This window comes from Charadrius vociferus, unplaced genomic scaffold (assembly GCF_000708025.1).
Source record: "Charadrius vociferus isolate BGI_N301 unplaced genomic scaffold, ASM70802v2 scaffold190, whole genome shotgun sequence".
NCBI lineage: Eukaryota > Metazoa > Chordata > Aves > Charadriiformes > Charadriidae > Charadrius > Charadrius vociferus.
This window is the reverse complement of record NW_009646608.1, coordinates 117231-141952: the sequence shown is the minus strand read 5'-3', so window position 1 is coordinate 141952 and position 24722 is coordinate 117231. Positions and strand designations below refer to the sequence as shown.

Sequence of the window (24722 nt, the reverse complement as noted above, 5' to 3'; positions counted from 1 at the left end):
TGGCTTTTGACAGAGGGCAGACAGAGCTGTCAAACCCTGTAGAAGTATTTAAATGGAGGAATTTTTGTTGACCGGACAATGTTTGGTGGTTTGGGGTGGTTTTTTGTTGTTTTGTTCTTTCCTTTTTTGGCTCCACAGATTTACAGTCTACATCATTAAGTAAGCTGTATTGCACATCTTTTGTCTTTTTGTATACAATTAATGGTTTAAACTGCATACTATTGAGTTATTTTAGCATCTAAAATGAAAAGACAAAATGAGAAAGCTTTAGAAATATTATGTGCTTCAGTTAGCTCTATGGAAATCTTGAGGTTGATTTTGCTGCTTTCTCATTGTATTAATTGTATCTTTTTGAAATTGCACAGAACGTTTAATTTCCTACTTTTAGATTAATGAAAAAAATAGAGAAAACAAAAGTGACAGGACAGTGATCACTAAAGCTTTCATACAGGGGGGTGCTGAGCACCCCAAGATGCTCACAGTGTACGTGCTACAATAAACATTGTCGTTCATTAATTTCTAATCACTTTGTGACATTGTCAGTGGAGAGATTGTCTGACATGAGAAATCGGGCAGCAGGAAGGAAAGAACCATGCTGTGCATTTATGCCGTGCCCTGACATGACATATTGCAGCCTCGCAAAGGCTGACGACAGCACATACCCAGGGAGGCCGGGATGACTTCAGGCTGAGCAGAGATTTTTCACTGAATTTTGAATAAATGCTGTAGGCAAAGACTTAAAAAAAAAAAAAAAAAAAGGGGGGGGGGGGGGGGGAGGGAAAAACAACCAACAACGAAAAAAACCAAACAAAAAAACCCAAATCAATAACAAAAACCCAACCAAGCAAAAAACCCTCCCCTCCTTTCAGTTTAGTTGTACAGGAAGAGCTTGTATTAGCATATAAGCAAGGTGTTATGATAATTGTATTAGCATGTCATATGGTTATATATTATTAGCATATTATTATGGTGGTATGTATTAGTATATAACCAAGGCTGGAGGTTACCTTTCAGGATAGTACTTCCGCTTCTTCAGGAATTTTAAAATGATTTCCGTGAGGGCAGCCAGCGTATTTGAATCTGTCTACCAAGTTTTGAAGAAGTTTAAATTCCAATTAAGAATGACAAAAGAGCCCTCCAAACTTTCCGGCTTGCACGGCGTGGGGAGCATCTTGAGACGCAGCGCTGCTTTGCGAGGCAGCAGCAGGCAGCTCGGTGCAGCTGCTGGGTCCTGACGCTTTCCCGGGCAGTCGTGGAGCGAAAGCAACAAAAATTCGTTCAGTCTCACAGCTACTGTTTTTAATTTGTGATGGCAGCCCCAAACCCACCCGGAGCTGGTTGTTACCCTGGCGTTCTGAGCTGTAGGCAGGGCAGGAGATGGAGCCGTGTGGTGAGGTTACCTTGTGGTGGGAAGGAGAACCGGGGTAGTTGTTTGGAGGTGGTGAGGAGGAATCGGAGTGATGTAAGCAGAAGGACTGGGAGAGAAAATGTGCTTTCTCAAGTAAAAAGCTATTCATAAACCTCTGATTTTATGATTTACCTCAATGAGTTAATGTATGTTTTTCTATCACCTACGGACAAAATCGATTCTTTAGGCTGCAAGAACAGACAACACTGGCTTGTTTGCGATTATGATTGAGTTATTTGAAAAGAAAACAGTTTTCCTCAAGGTAATGTGGAGAGGAAGGAGAAGAGCACCATGATTTGTACTGATTTGCATTGTGTGTTAAAAAGTTATAATTTTGGGGCAGAGGCAAGTAGCAGGTCTTTCATGTCTTCAGCCTGCAGCTGGGGAGTGATTAAGATGATTTACTCTAAATCATCTCAGGCGTTTCCCATTTGATATATAGCTAATTCTTCTTTACCTTTTAGGATGTCATCGGTCAAGTTTTGCCAGATGCAACGACAACGGCATTTGAGTGTAAGTATGACTTGTATAAACTGTCTCCTTTGTCACCTTATAGGGATGACGTTTTTAAAATAAATAGTGTTTACCTTCATTATATGTTACAGTTAAATATTTATGCATTAATGCAAGTTTAATGATGATACTGAACTAAGCAATATTTTATTATTTAATCACATCTTGAATGAGCATATTTCTACAATATAGCTTTAATTACCAGCATGACCTTACCATGCTCGCTCTTCTCACTGCAATTGTATTGCTCAAATTAAATGAAAAGTATAAAGTACCTGTAGGTCTCAGTTTAAAATTTTAATTCCCCCTTGGAAGAAACCAAAAGAGCAACAGCTTTTACAGAAATATGGTACAATGTACAGATTTTGAACAAAATATAGCAGCATTAGAAGTTAACGTTTCCTTATTTGCTAGAAGGGCTGCTGTGTTTTTAGTTTTCCTTTTTTCCTTCTGGGCTCAAGCTAAATACACCATCTTCTCTGTCTGCTGTGCGAGAATGGGAGGTCTTGGTAGCTATTCAGCTGTAGCTCCTGGAGGAGGTAGGAGGGCTGCAGGAAAATGCCACCGGTTAGACTTGGGCTGTAGCAATAACTACTAAAAGGCTGTGTGGGTCTGGTTGAGAAGCTGGAAAAAAGGTGTAGGATCTGAGCGAGCTGTACATTGGGGTTGTCCATAGCAGCACTTACAGCTCGTGAAGATGGTTATGTTACGCTTTTGCTGAGTTAGGAAAGCTGTCGGTGGTTGTTAGCGCAGATGTAGTCCTATATCTGCTAATATCTATTTCAGCTTTGTTCTTTGAACCCCGTTTATTTTTTACTTCTGGAGGGATGCCTGGGGGATTGTCCTATCTGGAGAGCAAGAAGCTGCAAAGGGGAGTCAAACATCTGTATCTTAGGGGATAAGATTCTATGCTAGAATTTTCTTCCAAGTGGAGGAGGACTCCTGCTGTTTCCTTTTAATTATTTTTTTTTTCTGCATATCTCTGTGTTTTTTCTTTGATAGAGATGAAATAGCAAGAAGGAGCTGGAGGGGATTAGATGTGCTGTATGAGTAAGGTAGTGATGCTGAAGGTGAGAGAGCAGATAGAACAAGATAGGGCCTTGTATTCCTGTTAGCATTTCTTGCTTTTTTAGAGCTTTGTTGATACCTCTGCATCTAGATAATCAAAGGAAGCATTGTTTTATGGTCCTTCAGGTACTATTTAGACCTTTCCGCTTTTCTTTTTATATGTTTGTGATTTCCCCCCCTAAAAGGCCAGAAACCTATGAATGGAGATTTTAAGTGTTATTTCTCTGTAGCCTCGGCATTTCTCCTGCCCTACTTTTTAAAACAAGACTCTTCTAAAGAGACCGGGCTCCAGACCTTGCTTTTTTTTTTTTTATGATTTGTTAATTTTTTTTTTTACGTACCTCCCACATCACACATTAGCTTTGTTTGAACTTCATGCACCAGTAGCAGTTGCTGCAATCAGGGCAGTAGCCCATATTAATGGTACCATGTGTAGAACTTCCCTGGAAATACTTATTTCGTTGTGTCTTCTAACATCTGCTTCTGTGCTTTCAGTTCATGTCTCTAGTCTGTCATTTACATCTGCACAAAACCATTTCCCCTGCCATTTAACTGGCATCTAAAATATGTTATGTATATTGATGCGTGATTTTTCTGGTTACTTTTTCCATATCAAATGCCTAGATTTTACTGGCTTAAGCTTCGTTCTCACCTGCTTCATTGCTTCTTCGGATGTGGATAATTGCCATCCAGTGCAGGCTCTTCTACTGTTTGTTTAGTTATTGTTATCTACAGCGTACCATCCATTGCAGCTCCTACCTGGGGCTGCACTTCTCCTACTCTTGGACCTTTATGTGGATTTCACCATTGTATTACACATCGCTACAAATAAAATTGCTAACAACATATGGCCTGTTATGATCCTTTTATCCAAACTCTGCCATTTTGTATATTTGTGACACACTGCAGATTTTGTGAAGATTGCTTCATAATATTTGTTTACCATCTGCTGCACTCTATTTGGTATCTTGCGAGGATTTCTTCCTCCATTTTAAGTGACATTAGCAAAATCCAGCCAATACGTAGGATTTTTTGGTTCTACTTTTGCTTTCCTAATGTGCTGGAAAATCGTATTGCTGTGCTCTAGGCAAGTAGAGAAGCCTGGAAATCTTTCTGAACCCGTGTGGCATATCTAGCTGGGTTTTGGGCTGTGCCCACTTAAATGTCATGGTAGGATGGCAAAGGATCTCTGCACAGATATGAGAAATATTTTTTTTTTTTTTTCCTGGTTTTGCTCTTTACAAGCATTGACTGGCTATTTTAGATTTGGGTTTTTTTAGTGCCAGGTAACATCTTCTGTCTCTTCATCAACGCATTTTTAATTTATTCTCTTTGTACCACTATCAGGAATTGTGCAGTTCTGAGAACTTCAGAGTTAATCTTCTAATAATTTGAAATGAAAAACGTTATTTTTTTTTTTTTTTTAAATCGTTCTTTAGTAAACATTTTGCATGTGGGCTCTAAGAGTTTCCCAGCGTGGTGGGTTTTGTTTTTTTGGGTTTTTTTCCCCCATTTTTGGTGGTCCTAGCTCAGTTGGTTCCCTCAGGCCAGGCTTGTTTAACAGCTTTTATCTGCATGTATTTGTTTGTCTCTGTCATATGTTTCCCCTCTTCTGCATTTCACTCTGATCCCTTCTTGTTGATGCATGGTCTTCCTTGTGTTCGCTATTCCAACAGCTGCTTCTTCAGCCTTCCTTACTCTGTTACACACTGCGACTGGGACTTGGGTTTCGGCCAGGTAGCAGTTTTACAGCTCCTCCTTTCTGCCTCAAATGTTTCCAGGCAAGGAAGCATTCAGTTTCAACTCACTAACTCTTCTTAATCTTTTCATCATTCATGACTCGCTGCAGGCTGGTAACCCTAACAAGTCGTTTGAGCAATCTGGCAATTCACCAGTTAAATTTCCATGAGACAAAGCGCTTGTAGGACATCGCTGTGCTGTTGAGTTCCTCTTCCAGCTTCCGTGTTTCCAGTGTCCCATAGCTCTCTTCCAGTACATTTTTAAAGTGTAATTCTAAGGTTTTTATGTTACTTTTTTTTTCCTTCTTATGTGTCTCTTGTTTTGCTCCCTCTTCTGCATTGGTTTGTTGTTATGTAGCCTCAGAATTACCTGCTGGGTTTTCAGAGGCAAAATGAACAAAGTCTTTTTCTCGGGTAATTTTAATTTGTTGATTCAGGTCTGTTCCCAGATTCTTTGCAAAACTACGAGCAAGAGTGAGTTTTCATCCAGGGACATAATGGCACTTTTTAATGCTCCTGGAACAGTCAGGGGCTGTGATTGCAGAGAGCACGCCTATCAGAGTATGTCTGTAGAGATGGAGACAGACAGACAGACTTCCCCAGCCTCTGCTCGCATCCTGAGCTGGTCAGGAGCAAACATGCACTCACTCATCTCCACCTCCTCACCCTTTGGTGTTTCACAGGTGTTCGGAATGCGGTATGTATGTTGCTCCTTGATTTCCTGGTGCTCATTAGCTCGGGCAGAGTGCTTTCCCTTTGCAACCATACGGCTTTGAGACCAGCTGGCTTGCAACTGGGAGTATGGGCAGAATTGTTCTGGTCTTTCTGTCCTCGTGTGCATGGACATGTCCTGACACACCGAGCCCCATCAGCTTTCAGGAAGAGGTGGGTGTCTCGGGCCTTTTAAATATCCTGACTCAAATGGGCTCGTGCGTTTGAGATTCCCCACAGTAGATGTTTTCTGGCCAAAAAAGGCATGTGAATTTGTCAGCCATTCTTTGGTATCAGTTGGATGTTTTGTTGTTTTATTTTCAAAGAGCTCCCTGTCCAAAGGCAAAAAACAGATGTAAAACTGGGCTATGCACCAATGTACTTTGTTGGCATTTTTTTCTTTGTCTTTTTTGGTTTTTTTATAAGTATCTAAGAAGATGTTTAAATTGCAGCAGGCAAAAAATGGAGACAGATCATTAGCCCTTCCGTTCTCCCCCAAAGCTAGAGCAATAAAAATAAATTAACGTTTTGTAACTGATTTGGAGGGGAGGGCTCTGTTCCGTTCCTCTGGCGAGTGGTGCAGCTCTCCTGTCGGTCAAAGTGTACGAGCTCTTCGTGAGGGCCGGGGCAGGAGCTGCACGGGGTGGGCACGGCTCCCGTCGGGGGGCAGGAGCTGCACGGGGTGGACACGGCGCCCCTAGCCGGGGGAGAGGCGGCGGGGGGGGGAACCTGGCGGTGGAAGAGCCGCAGGGGATGGACACGGCTCCCATAGCGGTGGAGGAGCTGCACGGGTGCCTCAGCAACTGCCGCGTGTGACACTGGAGCGTGTTGTTGCACCAGCTGGTGCTAATGGCGGGGATTGAGCCCCCTGGTAAACCTGCACCTGCTGAATCCCGCCATATGTCTTTGGAAAGCTTATTTCTCCTTCAGATCTTCATATTAATAACTCTTTCCGAATGCCTTGCTCTGCTGGAGCCTTTCTGAATCTTGCTGCCTTTCCTCTGGTTCTCTTTCTACAGCAACCTCTTTCCTCAGGTCAGAAGTGCCGTGTCTGCGTGTTTGCGGCCGTGCCTGAGCCATCATCACGCAACCGCGATTGCCTGGTAGTTAGTGCTGCTCGTGCCTCCTGCCACCTCCGTGCCCCCAGTTGCACGAGGAGCAAAGACACAGGCTGGTCTTGCTTGTTCACAAACTTCTGCCTTTGTCTAAATCTCCCTTTATAAATATTGCGGTTTTGTGTCCGCTTGTAGGTTACCGTTTTTAAGTTGGCATTGCAGTGTCGTGAAGAAGCAGAGCTGCCCGGGCATTTGTAACAGGGATGGGGCAGAGGGGTGGGAGGAACTTGACACAGAGCAGGTGAGTTGAGGTAGGGTGACAGTAAGACCAGAAGGTGTTAGTGGGAAGAAAACAATTGATTTATTATTATTTTTTTAATTTCTAGTAATTCTGATGAAAGAAATTGCCAAAACAACTCTATCTGGGAGGATCAAAGCACATTCAGAAACTTTACTTTCTGTTTGCTGTGTCAAAAGAATACCTTGATGGGTTTCAGCGGGGAGTGTTACAGCATGTGTAAGGTTCTCCGCTTCTGGAGAAGCTCTGGCAGTAGAAGAACTGTTGAGGACATAATTTTGAGCTTTTTGGTTGTGCCCCTGTTTTAGATGTTATTGTAGTCTTTGTTAATTAGTGTTTGGAGTCGTCATACATTATCATTCCAGAGTACCTGTTACCTGTGTAGTTGCATTACACTTTCTTCTTATTTTTATTTGCTTGTAAAAGCCCAGGTAAAGAAACTTAAATATTAAAATTATAAATATCCTTCTTCCATTGTTCACGAATGTAATACATTTCTTTGTTAGATGAAGATGAGGATGGTGATCGGATTACTGTCAGAAGCGATGAAGAAATGAAAGCCATGCTGTCCTATGTAGGTATAACAAATGCTGGTATTTTCCACGTTTGTCAGTTTGTATTTTGCTTGTATCAAAGTGTTAACGTAAGCTGCAGTGTTCACACTACAATATTCCTGTATTAAGTCTAGGTGTTTAAAAACTATGACATGAGATACATGGACATGCTTGACTTTTTTAAAAAAAAAAAAAAGACTTGTACACTTACTGATCATATCATAAACATTAAGAATAATGCATCTTAATGACTTTTGCATTAGGTATAGTGCAGGCTAAATGGACTATCAATTTCTTGTATTTTTTATGCAGTACTTAAAGTAACGGCTCATTAAAAATGAACCCCTGGGCTCTAAAAATTTTTCAAAATCTACTTTCATCTGGAGACTGTTTCACCCCTCCTAACGGAAGAGTTTCATTGTAGCTGCAGGCTCAATATTCATAGAGGATTTAAAGACGTATTTTCTGTTTTTTAGTGTGAGATATATGTGTGTCTGTGTGTGCCTTTATATACATAGATGTGTGTAAAACCTCTGTCTAGGTACCTATAAATATAAAATCTGTCTACAGAAATAAAGTATGCGGTTACTTATTGAAACAAACTAATTTGAATGTAGCTTCAGTGTGTCTTTCATGTTGCAGATATAAGTGAAAAAAAAATCATTTGCTTCCTTTCAAATGAAATTGATAAGCAAGAAAATAAGAAATGGGTATTTTTTCTCTAAGCCAGATGGAATGCCGGTTCCTTATACAGTGCACCTCTTGCTATGCTAATGGTCTTAGCTGGGAACTTAGCGGAAACAAGCCCTGTTTTGTACGAGTTGTAGGTGCTTTTGGTGGGACTTCATGGCTTGGTTCTGTGTAGTCTTCCTCCTCTCTGGTTCCCCGTAGTGGAGGAAGCAGAGCAGGGACGTGCTTGGATCACCTACGTCTTGCCTAAGTCACTGCTTAATGGGTCGCTCTTGGGCACACATTCTCTAGCGTTTGGAGAAATGAAGTAGATTCGCTGTTGGGAAGTTAACACATCAAACTATTGATGTTTCCTATGAAGGAGGCTCATCTTTTCCAGGCTCCAGGAAGGCTTCCTCAGCGAAATTCTGATCCTTTTGATATCTGCAGAGACTGCACTATTTCTGCAGCCCAGCGTTCTTCTCTCGCGAATGCTGGGCTGGATGTTGGTCACCTGGAGGTCTCTTAGGAGACCCTGGTTCAGAGAGACCTTAGTCGTTGCCTATGACTTAATCCTGGGGGGAAAGAAGTGCGGGTTCCAGATGCTGGTGATTGATATCTGTGAAACTCAAGGGATTTATTAAATAAGCCCCTCTCATGTGCAGTTTTCTTTCCAGAGGTGGTGAAACAGTTGTATTACAGGTTTGATGTTGAAGAACATAAGACAGCTGTGTGAAAGAAAGAAAAGTCTTGCTGTAGTCAAGGGGGTTTTGTGCTTGTTTGGTGGGTTGGTTTTTTTGTTTCGTTTCATATAACGAGATCACTGCTGATGCCTCCCCACTGGAATTCCTTGTGTCTCTCAATTTGCCTTATGCAATGTCTGCCATTTTTGCTGTTAAACTAGAAAACTTGAATTTTCCTGGCACAGGCTTAAGATTAATCATGCCTTTGTAAGGTCATCTTTTTGCTATGCTTCCAAGCTTACTGTTAAAGTTTCAGTACATTAGAGTTATGATTGCTCAACTCTCTGCTTTCCCTTAAAAATTATGGGATGTCTGTAAATGACTTCTTTCTGCTTCAGCAGCTTTTCTTCTCTGAAAATTTTCCCTTCAGTTCTAAACTAGTTTTCTATTTGTGTTGCATTGATGATTTAACTTTCTAACATCCTGTAGGTGTCATTTTGGGATATGTTTATAAGAAAAAAAAAAATGTTCTTAGCCTATAAGTAAAGGAATGAATCTACTGTAATCTTAAAGAATATACTGGGGAAGAAAAATACTCATTTTTGAGTATTATGAGTCCTGCAACAAATACTTGGAGGATTGAACAGCTCCTATTTCTAGGAATTTTGACATGGTGCAGTTTGTCTCCAGTTCTCCTGGTATTCTCCAAAACCAAAGTGAAGGGTTTTCTTTCAGTTTAAGAACAAAAAAACCAATTCCCTAAGAATACAGATCTCTTCCACGCAGGTATTACGCTACAATTGGGGAAGATGTTTTGAATCATGCATCACCTCTTACCTTTTGGTTCTTTGGTTTCTGAACTTGACAATAAGTTATTTCAGGCAGTTCTGGAATTATTTAAGGGTATGCAGAAATACTTAGCATTATGCAAATATTGTGGAATGGTAAATAAAATTATTTTTCTGTTGTGCATTGCGGTTAATTAAAGACAGACATTGAGTAGCAGTGGAGTTGCACTTTAGCCGTTGTCTTGTATCAGTATAAAAAGGCAGTAATTTTTTTGACAGCCACTGATTGGAAAGTTGCTTGCAGCTTTCTGAAAGCAAGGGGTACATGCTCTGGATCAATAACTGGCAAATTTTCCATTAAAAAGAATACCTGAACAATGTTCCAAATAGCCACTGGCATCTTAATTTTCCATGGAAACCTCAAATGCTCACGTGTGGAGGACAAGTCATTTTCAGACAATTTTTCCAGACTACTTGTTAACAGTTATTGCTGTCCCAAAAGGTTGACAGCTTACATGATTGATATTTCATTTACTTGTCATCACTGTTTGAGTAATGGAGAGGGCCATGGTTTTTTCTCTCTCTCCCACCCTATTTTTTTATTGTAGGAAACAGTCTCGTGTATGATTATTTTAGTTTATTATTCTAGAGAGTATGTAATAAATGTTTATACTGTGCATATACGTGTCTTCAGGTCATAGAATGCCACTAGCAAATTGATAATAAAAAAGTTTGTTTTTCTTAAGCAGTTTTGGCCCCCAGTGGAGCAGGAGATTCTTTCACAGCTCCATAACTATTAGGTACTGGTGACACATTTTTATGAAGGGATATGGGGATGTGGGGGAGGATTTGGCATGTTATTCATGACCCCCCTGATACAAAATAAGTCTATGGGGTAGTCTTGACTCCTGAAAAACCTCTTGATCATTTCAAAAGTGGGCTTTTGTAATGAATAGCTTTGCTCTGTAGAAGCACAGCGAAAGCACGCATCACACGGTTATTTAAGATGTGGATTTATATGTTTGTACACTAATATGAATGAAGTGCCCCCCTTTAAAAATCTTGTGGTGAGTTTTCAATGAGGGAAGTGCTTTTAGCAGCAGGTGTTGCACTAGATGTGCGCACAGGAGGTGGGACGGGACTCATCCTTAAACCCTCAGCGATTTTCTTCATAACAGTTTTTTCACAAAAAGGTAATTTCTTCCTGTTTCTTGATGTGAACGTGAAAAAAACAGACGCACTGAAAAACTTCTGCGTATAAATTGACTTTGGTGTCCATCTAACATTTGCTTACTATAGCTCACATGTTTAATCCCATTGTAAGAGGAAAGAAAAATATTGTGTAACATTAGGCAGTTTATTAACTTATGTCTTTTTTAAATTGCACAAGTGAAAAATGTTTGCGTTATGGGAAACCAATGGTGTAAGTGACATGCATGCATTTGATTTCATAGAGACTTACAATTTTTTTCTTGATAACATCCATTCTTGCCAGTTTGAGTAATAGTGTCACAAAACACTGGTAACAGTGACATGCTGAAGTCTTAGACCACACTCGGCTGGTGAGAATTAGCATGAAAGTCAGTGGAGCTACACTGATTTATGCCATGAAGATCTGGCCAACAGCCAGCGTCTTTGCTTCAAAGATGTTCGGCGATTGCAGAAGAAACATGCTTGTGATGTGCTTTCAATATTTAACACGCTGTGATGAGAGATGTGTGGGTTGTAGACAGTAAGGTCTATCTCCTGCCCCAGGATTGTAATGTTAAATGTCCTTTCTGGTGAGTGTTTACCTCTCCTCAGGAGTGAGGGTCAATTATGAAAGGCTAATAAAGATTTCAGTTTATTAAATCCAAATGTTTACTCCTTGATTTAATTCTGCCCTTCATCTTCTCTGCCACTTCTCAGGCTTCCTTATACCACATGAGATATTTTCTGTCTTCCTGGGTCTTGATGTTCTCGGATGCTTTTATCTCCCTTTTTGTCCATTCTCGGCCTTTCTTTATTCATAAACTTTCCCCCCAGATCACTCCCAGCAGTCCCTGTAGAGTCCAGGTGCCGTGGTACAAGGTCTCAGTATGTCTGCAGTGGTTTTCTAGTAACAGTGTTTTGCATACCCTACTGTGCATTAAATTTGTATGCTAAGGGAATGACGAGATCTCCGCTTACGTGGGATGTAGCCCCAACTGCCCTTAGTGCGCTTCACCGCTGCCAATTCTTGGAGAGTTTCCAGACTCTTTTCTCCCTTGGAGTTTTCCTAATTGCGCAGTTTTTGACTGTATCTACAGCATTTCTTTGTTTCCACATTTGAGTGCTTTTCCCGGCATCTCCAGGTGTGGCAAATGCTGTGTTTGCTGCAAATGTTTCATTTGCTCAGTCTTCTGAAGCATTCCCAGGTTTCAGGTGGGCTTGAAACTTGCTTAGCTGAGCCAATAACAACTCCCTGTGCTGGAGTCAGTACTGTGCTGGGCACCGCAGCCCCTTCCCGATGTTCCTCCCGTGCCACTTCGTTGTGTGAACGTTGCAAACGGTAAGAAAGCATTCTAAAGGCTGATACGTACTATGGCAATTTAAAAACAAACAAACAAACAAAAAAAAAAACCAACCCAAAAAACATTGAATTAAACAGTCCATAAATGCTCTTACTGCTATTCATACACTACTGAGTAATCTCTTTCTTTAATCTCTTTGCAGTATTACTCCACTGTAATGGAACAGCAAGTAAATGGACAATTAATAGAGCCTCTACAGATATATCCAAGAGGTAATGCTTAACAAATTCTAATCAACAATGATGATATCAGTAAACTGTTTCATCAACAGTTATGTTTTTGGGAATTTTAAATGCACATAACATGATGTTTACCCCTTAATTTGGATAGAAGAATTCATTATTGTAGGGAGTGTAGAGAAAACTACATTTATTGCATATAAAATAGCTAATTTACTGGAGTAAATTAGACTAACAAGATTCAGTTTGCATAGTACGTATTTATGTACATTTAAAAAACTCATTGGTGATGGTTCTGCATGTATTCAAACCAAAGCAGATGAATAAGTTAAGTTTTGGATACTTACGAAAATTGGGCTTGGTTAAGACCTTCTAATATCATTAATCAGCCCAACAGACTTGGGGAATGTGACTGTCATTGTTCATTTTGAAAACGGGAACGTGTCTGTCACAGAATCTCTATCTGTGACATATTTTATTTGAGATTTGGGCACTTAGCAGTGGTATCAAAATGATCACAAGTACTTTAATAGTTCGCCTGAACAGGGAAAGATGTAATCAATTATGTGGGCTGAGGCAATTAAAAAATAGGTCATCTACATCCTGAACAAAAATCCGTAGGCAGCTAGTTAGGTTTTTGGGAATGGACTGTGCTCTCTGAACTCAAATAATAGTTAAAAAAAGACTAATACATTGCATAATTCTGCTGATTCATTCAGATGCTCTCACTATCCAGTCTTTGAATCTCTGATTCTTAATTGATGAAACGGATAAGGTTTAAATTCTCCAAGTAAATCTCCCAGCAATAAATTAATTGAAATAATTAAAAATTAAACTCTTCTCACTTAACTGATATTATACAAATAATCATACTATGAGTTTCCCAATTAAACATTCTCGACTTCCATTACTTACAACTCTCTGAAGTTTGAATTGGGCAATTAACCAACAGTCTTCTCAAACACATGCTAATAAGGTCTCAAAAGGAGGCTGAGTTTCCTGGTAGTTTAGTACGCTCCTACAGAAAAGAGACTGGAATTCAAGGGGAATACGGAGATTATGGGTTTTATGGCTCAGGCTAGCAGGGTCTGATCGAGAGCGGGGGACCCCCAGATATTTGGGCTGCAGGACTCCAGAGCAATCAGCTGTTGAGGTGATGTGTTCTCCCCAGAGGAGTAGGAGGGCAGCTCTGAAGAGGTGAGCTATCTTCTGCCGCTTCCCAGGCTGAGATGTGAGGGTCTCCACCTTTCTCCTGACCCTCTTTCTGTAGAAGGCCATTTAATTACTGACGCACACTCTGTCTAAAGCCACCGGCCACTGCTTGCAAGAAATAAAATGCTGGGCTTTCACGGGGCTTGGAGAAACTGATGTAGTGGGTGATCCTGGTAGGTGGGGAAACCCTTCTTGGAAACGCAAGGCAATTAGATGTATTTCCCCTTAAGCAAACAGTTCAAGGCAGTTGTGACAGGAGGTGCTCAGTAGCTGGCGTGCCTGAGTGTTTAAAGGGATGTTTTGACGTTATCAATCAGGCTTAACCACCTTGTGGATTCTCCTTTTGGGTTGTTCCTGAAGAACCAGCCAAGTAGATTCCTACCCCTGCTGCTGTTTCCCTTTTCTAATCTTTGACTGTACAGATTCAGAATTCACCTCCGTGCTGCTGAGGATACAGTCCCCGTGTATTAGCTCCACATTTTCACCATTGGCTCAGCTACACGCGTGTCTGCTCGTATGTCCTCGTAGGTGGCATACCATTTACTCTAAATTGCTTCAGAGCTGAGGTGCTGCTTCAGCTTTCCAAATCACCTTCTTAACGCATCTATTCTTTTTAGGTTACAGATTTAAAGCTCTCCCTGCGTACCCAGACTCCCTCCAAGTTCTGCTGCTGCTTTTCTGCAGCATCACACAAAATGCTCTTTCCTGCATTTTTTTTCCTGTCTTCTTGTCCTGCCTCTCTAATGAACATCCCAAATTTTGTGAGCACAAGCACTTTGCTTTCATGCCCTTTTGGCCATGTCTCTCTATATACTGCAGTTTAAAGCCCCATCAGTAACGTGCAGCTTTTCTGCCTGTAATTGAAGGCTCTCCCTTTTTAAGAGCTTATTTTGCAAGCCTAATCTTCCTTTGAGTCCTTTTCTGCCTTTTACTTTTGAGGACACCTCCCAGTTCCTGTCTCCAGTCAGCGTCCAAAAACTGGTGTCTTCCATAAAGCCTGCCACTAGTAAATGTCTGTGTGCCATCCTGCATTACCTTGGCTGTGCTGTATCCATTTGATGCTGTAAAGGTCCTTCAGGGGAAGAAAATGATATTTTGTCTGATTTTAAAAAAAAAAAAAAAAATGCATTGTTGCTGTCTGCGTAGTAAGAGCCAGAGTTCTTTTTTCATACTGAAAATATACCTCTGTGTATGCATGTACATAAACAAGAGCATGTGTGCATACACACACACATATCCTGTCTATGTTGTATATATACCATCTGTGGAATGCAAGGTGAATATACCATTGTGAAATGCAAGGTGAATATACCATTCAAATACATATAATAAAAATAGTGTTCTTTTAATATCTTGTTCAAAATGTTGATTTCAATCTATTGGGAAAAAATACAATATGCTTATATGTATTTTAGAATAGTTTATTGTTTTCTAGTGGGTTTTTTATGCCCAGTGTGATAATATTTTTCTTCTTAAAGATGCACATCCTAATGTCATTTAAAGGCACACGGCGTGGCCCTAACTGATGTGTTTAATAACTATCATCTGTGTCCTTCTGACTAATAAATAGTTCTGTTTCCTGCTGTCAAAAATTGAAGGGAAATGCATGTGCATCAGAGAAAGAGAAAAATCAAATTCATCCCTCCTCAGACAATCAATCAAAAGTGACAGGCCCTTTAACATACAATTTGTAGGGCACTGTAGTTTTAAAATGGGAACTGTCTGTAACATGTAGCTGGGAGCCTTTGTGGCTTTAACATTTGACAAAAGCACATTCACCGAATGGAAGAACAAGGCAATATGTAGTTCGAGAGACTTTAGGAGAATGCTTTCTCCTCCAGCAGCATGTCCCTCTCTAAACCTAGACATCATAATAAGATGCCACATTTGTACATCTGTGTCCAAAATGTGGCATTTTGTGTTGCATTTATCCAGTATTTGCTTTCTTGAGAGTCACTGCTGTTGCCCCTGACATGTTTTTTCCACGTTTAAAACAAACTGTCTGCATTTGACAACATGACTAATTCATGATGTGTGGCAGCTGATTCCTTTAAAATACATCTTGCAAATATTTCTGTTAAATGCCAGAAAAAATGCAGCATGTGAAAATACGGTGACATAAGATATTGATTTTAATTTGAATTACAAAAAGAATCTGATAATTTAAGCCAACAGTTGTCTTGATTTTGATGTGTTTTAAGCAGAAATTAGAATTTATATTACATGGTGTCAGAAAGCTCTTAGCATTTATAAATGCTCACTCCTGCAAGTTAAAAATCCTGGTTCATAATTCCCACTCTGGGTCTTGTGAGGCACTTTTCAATCATTTCTCTCTGCTAATTTTGGTGTCACCCTCATTTCTTTTTAAAAGATTCATTTTGAGCAAATTTGTAAATGGCCCTGATGTGTTCTACAATTTAGTCAATTACTGTTTCAGCCTGCAAGCCTCCTGGGAAACGGAACATACATGGCCTGAAGGTACGAATTTCAATAATTGTTTCAGTAAAGTTAGATGGATTTGTAATGCTGTGTTCCACTTATTGAAATGTCAAATAAAACTGCACTTTCTTGAGCTCTGACAAGCAGATTTTTTTTATTTTTTTCTTTTTTGTGAGGGTGGGAGAAGGATTCATCTGCTGGGTGTTGGCTGTGATATCTATATATACAGTTTTATTAAAAATGGAATTGCCTTTCTTGTTTTTAACCTCTGTCAATAAGGTTGCTAAATCTTAATGTTCAGTTTATCAGATAATGTCTACTACTACTTCAAAGATTTTAAAAAGCCTCACCGTATTCATTTGATTTCAGTAATTTATCTAAGCGTGGAAGGCACTGCAGTGAAATTCTGTTAGGTTCATTCAGGTATGCTTATCGCTTCTGTAATTGTACCCATTTTGAAATGCAGAAGACTACAAATGTATTAAATGATTGTTTAGTTTTTAAAATGATAACAAATGGTGGACATATCATCTCTTTTTCCGTATTACTTAACTAAGTGTTTAAGATGTGAAGATAGTCTGTATTGCAGTCCGTGAATTATATAGCCTGCTAACCTACATACAGGCGAGACCTCAACCATCGGCATGCCTAGCAACAAGCTAATTAACCTTCATAGTGAAATGAGAAATTCGTGGCAAATTACAGGTTAATTAGAATAGTGTCCTCTGAACACAAACGACTGATAAAGATCCTTTCCCTGCCTGCAGGTAAATACGCGAGCCGGGTCTGCTAATAATAGCAGTTCGGCAGTCTCGGATTCCCTTCCAAGCAATAGGTAAGAGTCAAGAACGGGAGCATATGTTTTGTTTTGTTTTCTTGCATTAAAACAAAATGGAACCTTGTGCGTGGCAGTTACCAACGATAAGCTTGATGTTGGATAACTTTTTCAATATGACTACTGGGTGTGCGGGAGTGAAGCGGGGCAGACAAAATTACCTTGAGCCGTGGATCTTGGTAGACGCGTGCTGCTGGTTCTTCAGGAGAAGTATTTTCTGCCAAAAAAAAAAAGTCTTTGCTGGGTATTTTGGGTGGCTTTGTCCTTTATAAAGCATTGAAATACTCTTTATGGGTAAGCTAATTTGTTTCAGTTGATCTAATAATCACTGTCTGTTGCAAGATCTGCATGTTCAGGTCTTCATTGCTTATCTCATTCCAGGATTCTTTGATTTCAAAATTTGATACCCATTTCTGTAAGTTTATTATTATGGGAAACAATTTTTGAAAAATCTGAACAGCTTAGGTGCCCTGTTTCATGCAGTTTCAGCAAAGTTTTGGAGTCCATCTCGCTTTTTTTTTTTTTTTTTTTTTTTTTTTTGAGATTCCAGTCCTAATTTCAAAACCCGTATTAAGATCTTAAAAAGCAAGAGAACTCTTACTCTTTTTTCCTAGAGATCTGTTTTTAAATACTGGAGCATAAACTCCCTTTCATTATATGAGTTGTTATGGGAAGTCATTATACTCAATACTTATGTTAAAACACACAAACAAAAAACCCACAAAACCCCCTTGTGTGTTCTTAAAAGGAAGTAAGGAAAGTCTGGCTCCATCTTCTTCGTATACGAGCATATTTGAAATGTGGGAATAGAAATCTCTAGAGGTCCCTTTCAACCTAAATTCTTCTATTATTCTAATAAGCGTATAACATTACATTTATCCGTGCATCAGCATGCTGCTCCCTTTTCTCTCCGAGTGCATTTTGAAAAATAATTGACAGAGATGAACATGATCAAAGACACAGTCATACTGCATTAAGCGTGTTCAGTCGGTGAAGTGTCGATACCCGTTCTGGCAGACACCGCTGCAGTGGTGGGACTGTCCCGCAAACCCCGTCTCTGCGTGGCGGGAGTGATGGGATGCGGTTACCCCTTGATGAGGAGGATGCCACCCCACGTGGCTGGCAGCGGTGCTGGAGTTGCAATACAGTGGGTAGCCCCATTCAAGTACCACTAAAACCAGTTTTGATTTTTCCCTTTAGCGGCTTTGCTAATTGTAGGGATAAAAAAAGAAAGCCAATACCCTGTGTGGGTCTCCTCTGGCGAGGTTTGCCCCCGTGCCTTGGGGAGGATTTGCTCTGTGTGCAATGGGGAAGATCCTATCCAAGACTCTTCAAGGAAAATTAATCTGAATGTCTTTATAAACTGCAGTCCTCCTCCCCATCTATCATGCCACTGAACTAAAAAAAGCTGCTTTCTGTCGCCGTTGTGCTTTGGCTTTCAGTACTTCCTGTACTTTGAGCTTGTTCTTAAAGTGCATTGAAAATGAGGCTTCTAGAAGATTCTTGTCACCTTATTTGGTGGTTAATTGCCATTCCTTTTCCGAAACCTTCTGCACTATGAGTTTTGTTTTTGAAGTAATTGAAAGTCTCTCTTTGTTTCATGTTCACAAATTGTTAGTCATGAAAGATGACAAGATCAACTTATGTTTCCTTGGAAAACTTAATTTTTCTTTAAAGTAGTCGTGGGAACAAGAGGCCTATTAAAGAACAAAGCCACCAAATAGGAAATCTGTGTTTTCACTGTTCTTGTTAATAATGATCTGTGATCAAGACACGTGCACATGCCTTTCAAGAATATATTATTTTGTACTTTTTTCTTTTTTTTAACTTCAGTAATAAGAGCAGAATGTCGCTTTGAGATTAAGTTTTGCAGACGTACTTCCACCCAGGCAGTTTGTTGTGTTGAACGTACCGGGAGCAGAGTTTGTCAGGAAAGGAGGTGCAGCCGTATTTTGCGAGCAGGTGGAAGTAGTTTAAAGCCATTCATAGTTTTACCTGCAAAACACGCCGAGCTGATAGTTGTGGTATGCTCGAGTTCCCTTACTAGAAAAAAAGAACATGGGTCTTTTTGCCTAATGTAAGGCTACTGACACAGGAGTGGGTTCTCCTGAAGAAGCACGGGGACTGCTGCAGCAAGTTGACCTGGGATGGGTGCGCATGGCAGTCTGGACTCATTCCCTTCAATTTAGGCATGTCCCCGAGATGCCTAAATCAGGAGTTGTACTCACCTGCTCACCGTGCTCCGACCTGTGGTCAGTTGAGGTAGTGGGGCATCATTGACAGCGCACCCTTCTGCTGCAGATCTGTAGAGATTGTTGAGGGATAACACCTTAAGGGGCTTTAAAGCAAGATAAGGCACGTGAAAACTAGGTGTGAACCTTATTTTCCTGGTTTTTTTTAAATGCCTGCTGTGTGAGGGTATCTCTTTTTTGTTTTTCTTTGAGCTGACAAACAATAGGTTGTATCTCAAAGGGTAGTATAGTCAGGTATCTAAAAAAACTAGTTTGTAAAGGTGAAAATTGTATTGATTTTCTTAAACGTTCATTGCTTCTCCATTTCTGCTGCCTGCAGTTTGAGGAGGAGCTATACTGGACGTCAGTCAGCATTGCTAAAGTTAAATGTATTCAGAATATGCCACCACGAACTTGACTTGCTGGCGTGTTGTTTCTTATGGTTTCGCTTCAGTTTATAGAGTGAAATGGCACAGTCATTAAAAATAATTGCCTCTTATTTTTTCAGCTTAAAAAAGTCTTCTGCAGAGCTGAAGAAAATACTTGCAAATGGCCAGGTAGGTGCACTGAATTGAGTCTTAGCTACACGCGCGTCTCGTTACTGCCTAATACTGCGGTGATTGGCATACCACAAATAGGTGGAGAGATGCTTACTGCTCATTTAGTTGTAATGTGTTCTTTTAATACAGAACTGGAGGGACCATGAAAACCTTCATGATATGAATGAGTTATGTGTCCCGATTTACTTTGATTGGCATAGCAATTTGCTTCCCATTTCTCAAAACGTGCTAATCAGATTTAGCTCCGAATAGATTGAAGTACCTCACACATGTTGCGCTGCTGCCACAATTTCAGGGAAGAAAGTTAATCAATTTTGAATAACTAAGTCAACTGCTCAGTTAGAATGACCTTCGTATTTTTCAGAGCAGTAGATACTTAAATATTTAGCAGGTTCTTGCAAGGAACTGCTCTGTACTATTTGGAATCACCTTATGTTGTAGCTTCTTAAAAACAAAAACAACAACAAAAAAAACAAAACCCAAACCAAAACCCAACAAACTAAACAAAAAAAACCCCACAACCTCAAAGTTGTAGAAAGCTGCCTTGTTACTCTCTCATCCTGTTCCAGGCATTCACATTCTGGCAGCCAGAAGTGAAAGGTTTAATGGAACAATTGATGGACAAGTGGATGTCCTGGACATACGGAGCAATCATTTCTTACCCATTTTGAGCTGAACATACGGGCAGGCTTGCAGTAGTGTAATGACATTAAATATACACCGTTAAATTAAACTCCCTTAAAAGAATCCCGGATTCTTCAGCAGCAACATAAATATGTTTTAATGTTTGTCATAGTGAAAGCCCTTTGATAGCCTTGGAGGCAGGCACCTGTCCATTGCGATCAAGCTTGCCTATTAGGCTCTATTGACTGAGACATCTGTGTCACTGCAAATAAAAGACTCTTATTGATTTTCTTAACTGCTGTTCACTTCCCCTCCATGTTTCGAAGGCTGAAATCTTAATTATCTCAGATGCGTATTCAGTGCCTTCACACAATGACCTCTCCAAGCCTCATTGGCATTTCATGAATCAAGTAGTTGTAGTTGAGCGTGTCAAGAAGATAAAGGCTGGTCTTCGTGCTTGTCCTTCAGTATCACCTGTAACGTTGTGGTCTAATAGATGAGAGTGCCCCTCTAAAACGTGAGTTGAACAGCCCAGTATTGCAGCCTTGCCTATTTGGCACTGAATCCTTTGAATACAGCTTGGAAATGTATTTTTAAGCTTGTCAGCATTCCTTACGTGCAGGCACAGTTTAATATTCACAGATTCCTGCCAGGTAGATTTGTTAATGCTTCAAAATTAGAGCTGAACAATGTATTTCTTTGGATAACGTAAAATTATGTAAGTACCAGCAGCATGCTTCTGAAGTTTTAAAATGAAACTGATAATTATCCCGATATTACTAACTTTTTTAAAAGGTAGAATTACTGAACGTGAGAAGCCATCTTTTTGTGATTGAGTCCATAAGCTGCATTTGTTCTAAGTAATAGAAATCAGTATTTTGTGTCCCCTGCAATAGATTGTTACAGATTTCTTTCCTGTGTAATAGAATTTTAGAAAGAGATAAAGAAACCAAAATTCTTATTATGATAGTAAAAATGTTACTTAAAAACCATTTAAAAAAAGAGAAAATTCAAGATAAGTTTTAATGCTACCTTTTATTCACCCTAGGCTGATAGGAATTACACTGCTTTCTGTCAAGAGAAAATGCTGTTTGTTACTGCAGCATTCTGTTCTGCAAAATTTGGTCACAGATCCGTAACTGGAAATAGGTTTCTAGTTGTAACTTTAACTTTTCCCCCTTTTGGGGGATTAAGTCGCACTTATCATTACTTAAATATGGCTTGGGTTATTATTTTTTATTATTTTTTTGGCAGTTTATGCTTTCAGGCATGCATAATGATATTCCTCTAGTAGTTTCCATTTAGGTTTAATAAGGAATTCATATTAATCATTAAAAGAAGGGGACATGATTCTTCAACATAATCAAATATTGACAGGTTAGAAATAGCTTTCTGCCTAGGTTCATTGATATAGGTGATGCGATATAAATATTTATTTCTTTTCTGTCACTCAGAGTAAATGCCACCAATTGATTCAGCATTGATATAGTGTCAACAGTTCATAAGAAACATTTGACTGGCTTGTGTTTTCCGATTAGTCTCTGCTCTATAAAGTGGGATTTACTAAATCTCTTCAATTGTCTGCTCATAGAGTGTGACTGCTTTCTGAAACCATTATTGCTTCGATTCGTAAAGCAAAGGTATGGCTATAGGACTTTGCTTCTGTCAGACCTCTACATATAAAATAAGGATTAATTGACCATTTTGTTTTTAATGATTTACAAGAGAGAGACTCTGATTTCTTTCAAAAGCAGCAGGTATAAGCAAGGGATGTTTTGTTTGCTGATCCGTAATTGAAGTCTGTTTCGCTTATTCATTAATTCTCTTAATATTGGCATCCAATCAAACTTGGTTTTGCAGGTTTAATATTCCAGTCCTTACCGTCGAGTTCATTGTTATTATGTTATCATTTTATGATTGAGAATCCAGTTTTCCCCGTAAAATAAATAAATCGCCACATGTTTTTGGCATCTTTATTTGAGCCAGTAAATCACACTTTATCTCTCTATCCGTTGCTGGCAGATACTCTCTCCACCCCGGTCTTCCGATTTCACCCTGCGTTTCTGGGTGCTCTTTGTGCAGGGAGATGAGGACTGGTGCTGGGCTGGCGGCGGGCGCAAGCAGCGCAGCATCGCAGTCCTGTCTCTGGCTTCTAGGGAATGGCATGAAGAAAATACTCTCCCCTACCAGTTCGCAAAAAGCAGGAGAAAGGAGAATACACTTTATGTCTCTGGTTCTGCTCAATTTGTTGCTTATAACTTGTGTAACTGCAAAAAATTCTTCTTTTTTTCCCCCAAGAAGCAAAGACACAAGTATGTTCATGGCTTTGTGGATTCATTGGATTTCTTTTAAGAGTTTTGTTTAAAAGAACATTGCTGGGAATACGGAAAAGAGACATTTGTTGTTACCTCAAAGACTTGAGAATTAAAGTTCTCCAGCTTAGAAGAGCAGAACTCCTTAAACACAGTGTGTGCTTTAAATTATGAGTCTGAGAGAAAGTATTTTCAGTGCAAGGGATCCCGTATAGATTCTTTACATATTTTTAAACCTGTTCATGAATTATTGTTCCTCATGAGGTGTCTTTTCCCCCCTCTTTATTTGCATTTTCTGATTGATGCAATAAGTAAGATAACTTTCAGTAGTCAAATAAATTTTCGTTTTCATCATAAACCTTGGTACTTGAATGGGTCATTTCATACCCCCTTAAGATATCTGGCCCAGGTTTAACTACAAATTGCTAATAACATAGAGTCAACTTCTGCTTTGAGGTATTTCATGTCTTTTTAGTCTTTTCCCCCCTCAGAACTTTTTTTCCTCAGAATTTTTCTCAGAACTCGGAGATTTCAACCTCACTGGAAGAAACGCGTGGTATTTCCAGTGAGAAACAAGCAGTAGTGAAAGGCAAGAACACAAATTTTGGAGTTCATAATTTCTGTCCTTAAAACATATTATTTGAAATCAATTAAATATTCTGTTTTCTGTTGGTAAGACATGCTGAGTATTGACTCTTTAGTGCATTGCAGCTTGTTACCATCACTTACTTGTTCCACTTGAAGCCAGGGGCAAAGTTCCTCATATCTCCACTGTCACCATACGAAAGGGGATGCTTAAACAGGGCTTAGTATCTGAAGGCCACGTGTCCCCACTGAATTTTAGAAGCCGTCTCAGAAGTTGGATAAATACAGATAGTTGGCTTGTGGCGAGCTCTGCACGGCTCTCACCGTGCTGCACGAGGTACTTGAAATGGCTAATTTGAAGCTATCTCAGATGTGCTTACGTGATCTCTAATCACATCAGCGATAGCAGGCCAGACATCATTAGGGGTTTTTTTGATGCCTTTAACACACAAAAATGACAGTCTTCAAGCAGCCGTGCCAACTCATGTGAAATGGTTAACTTGGTATCCCATAAAGTAGAAACAGTTGCTAGAAATGAGTTAATGTTTCCTAGGAAAATATCTTTGAAAAATGGGATTTGCTCAATCGTTTACTACTTGCGGGGATCAGACAATGGGACATCCTTTTGGAATAGAAAATGCGTACAGCCCAGAATTTCTTCTGATTAAAATATTAATTTTCAAGTACACGCGTGCATTGCAAAAATGTGTTTAGTGATATTTTATTTTTTTTAATAGGTGGTTTAGGTGGAAAATCAGTATAACTGTATTTGTGCAAGAGAAGGTTGAACTGTAGTTTCACATTTGAATTGCTCATTCAGCAATATAGTAAGCTTTTCTAAAAGCCATATGAGCAAGATTCCAAATTCCAGCGTTTGCAATGTACAGTGCTGTATCAGGCTTCTGCTTGAATATCTGAGGATATCGTCATATCTGGAGAGTTGTCCCAGTGAACAGAAAGATTGAGGCAAGCAAAATTAGTTGTGTATTTCAAGGAAAATTATTTTTATTGGATAGCAATTCAACAAGACTATTTATTTCCGAAGATTTGCTTTAGTTAAAAAGGTAGATAAATGGAGCACTATGAAGCAGTTCTACTGACAGAACTGTCACTCAATTAGTATCAATTATGCTGATTCCGGAATAAATCAGAAACTTTTCTAGCCATAGTTAAGATGACAGTTTTCTGTTGGATTGTTTCCATTCACCTCCAACTTTGGCTTTGGTTATGCGCTGTTCTGGAGACCCTTTTCCTATCAGTATCTGTGACCTGACCCTCTTGAGCTATATTATATCATTCCATTTTGACACCTTTTATCAAACTTTAATGAAATGACCCAGGCAAACAAATTGTCATTAAACTTTCCATCACTTTGTCCCTTGGTATCGTCTTTTATAAATTGGACAGCAAATGTTGTATTGATCTTCTCGTTCTTGCAGCTGAACTTGAAATGACCCAGACTGCTTGTTGTTTATGGCCTAGAGTTGCTTTTCCTTGACATTTCCATCCACAGCATGACATCTCTTTTGTTTTTCTTTCTTTCTTGTGGAGATGAATGAACAAGACATACAGTATCGAGACATCCTCGGTCATGGCAATGGAGGCACAGTCTACAAGTGAGTGTTGAATTTCACTTAAAATTTTTGAAAATAAAATTTAACAGCACGCTTTTTTTTTTTTTTTTTTTTTACCCTTCATATTTGTATG

The 24722-nt window shown here is 39.6% G+C and overlaps 1 protein-coding gene across 1 annotated transcript in view; it reads left to right on the top strand.

The window, feature by feature from the left end:
* Positions 1-1878: 1878 nt before the first annotated feature.
* Positions 1879-24722, top strand: part of MAP2K5 (mitogen-activated protein kinase kinase 5) — a 131997-nt gene continuing 109153 nt past the window's right edge. Inside the window, exons 1-7 of the mRNA XM_009886771.1 lie at positions 1879-1921; positions 7299-7366; positions 12181-12250; positions 15867-15907; positions 16636-16703; positions 19443-19491; positions 24567-24631. Of these exons, the coding sequence (XP_009885073.1) occupies positions 7346-7366; positions 12181-12250; positions 15867-15907; positions 16636-16703; positions 19443-19491; positions 24567-24631 (314 nt within the window). The 5' untranslated portion in view covers positions 1879-1921; positions 7299-7345. The remainder of the gene's footprint in view (positions 1922-7298; positions 7367-12180; positions 12251-15866; positions 15908-16635; positions 16704-19442; positions 19492-24566; positions 24632-24722) is intronic.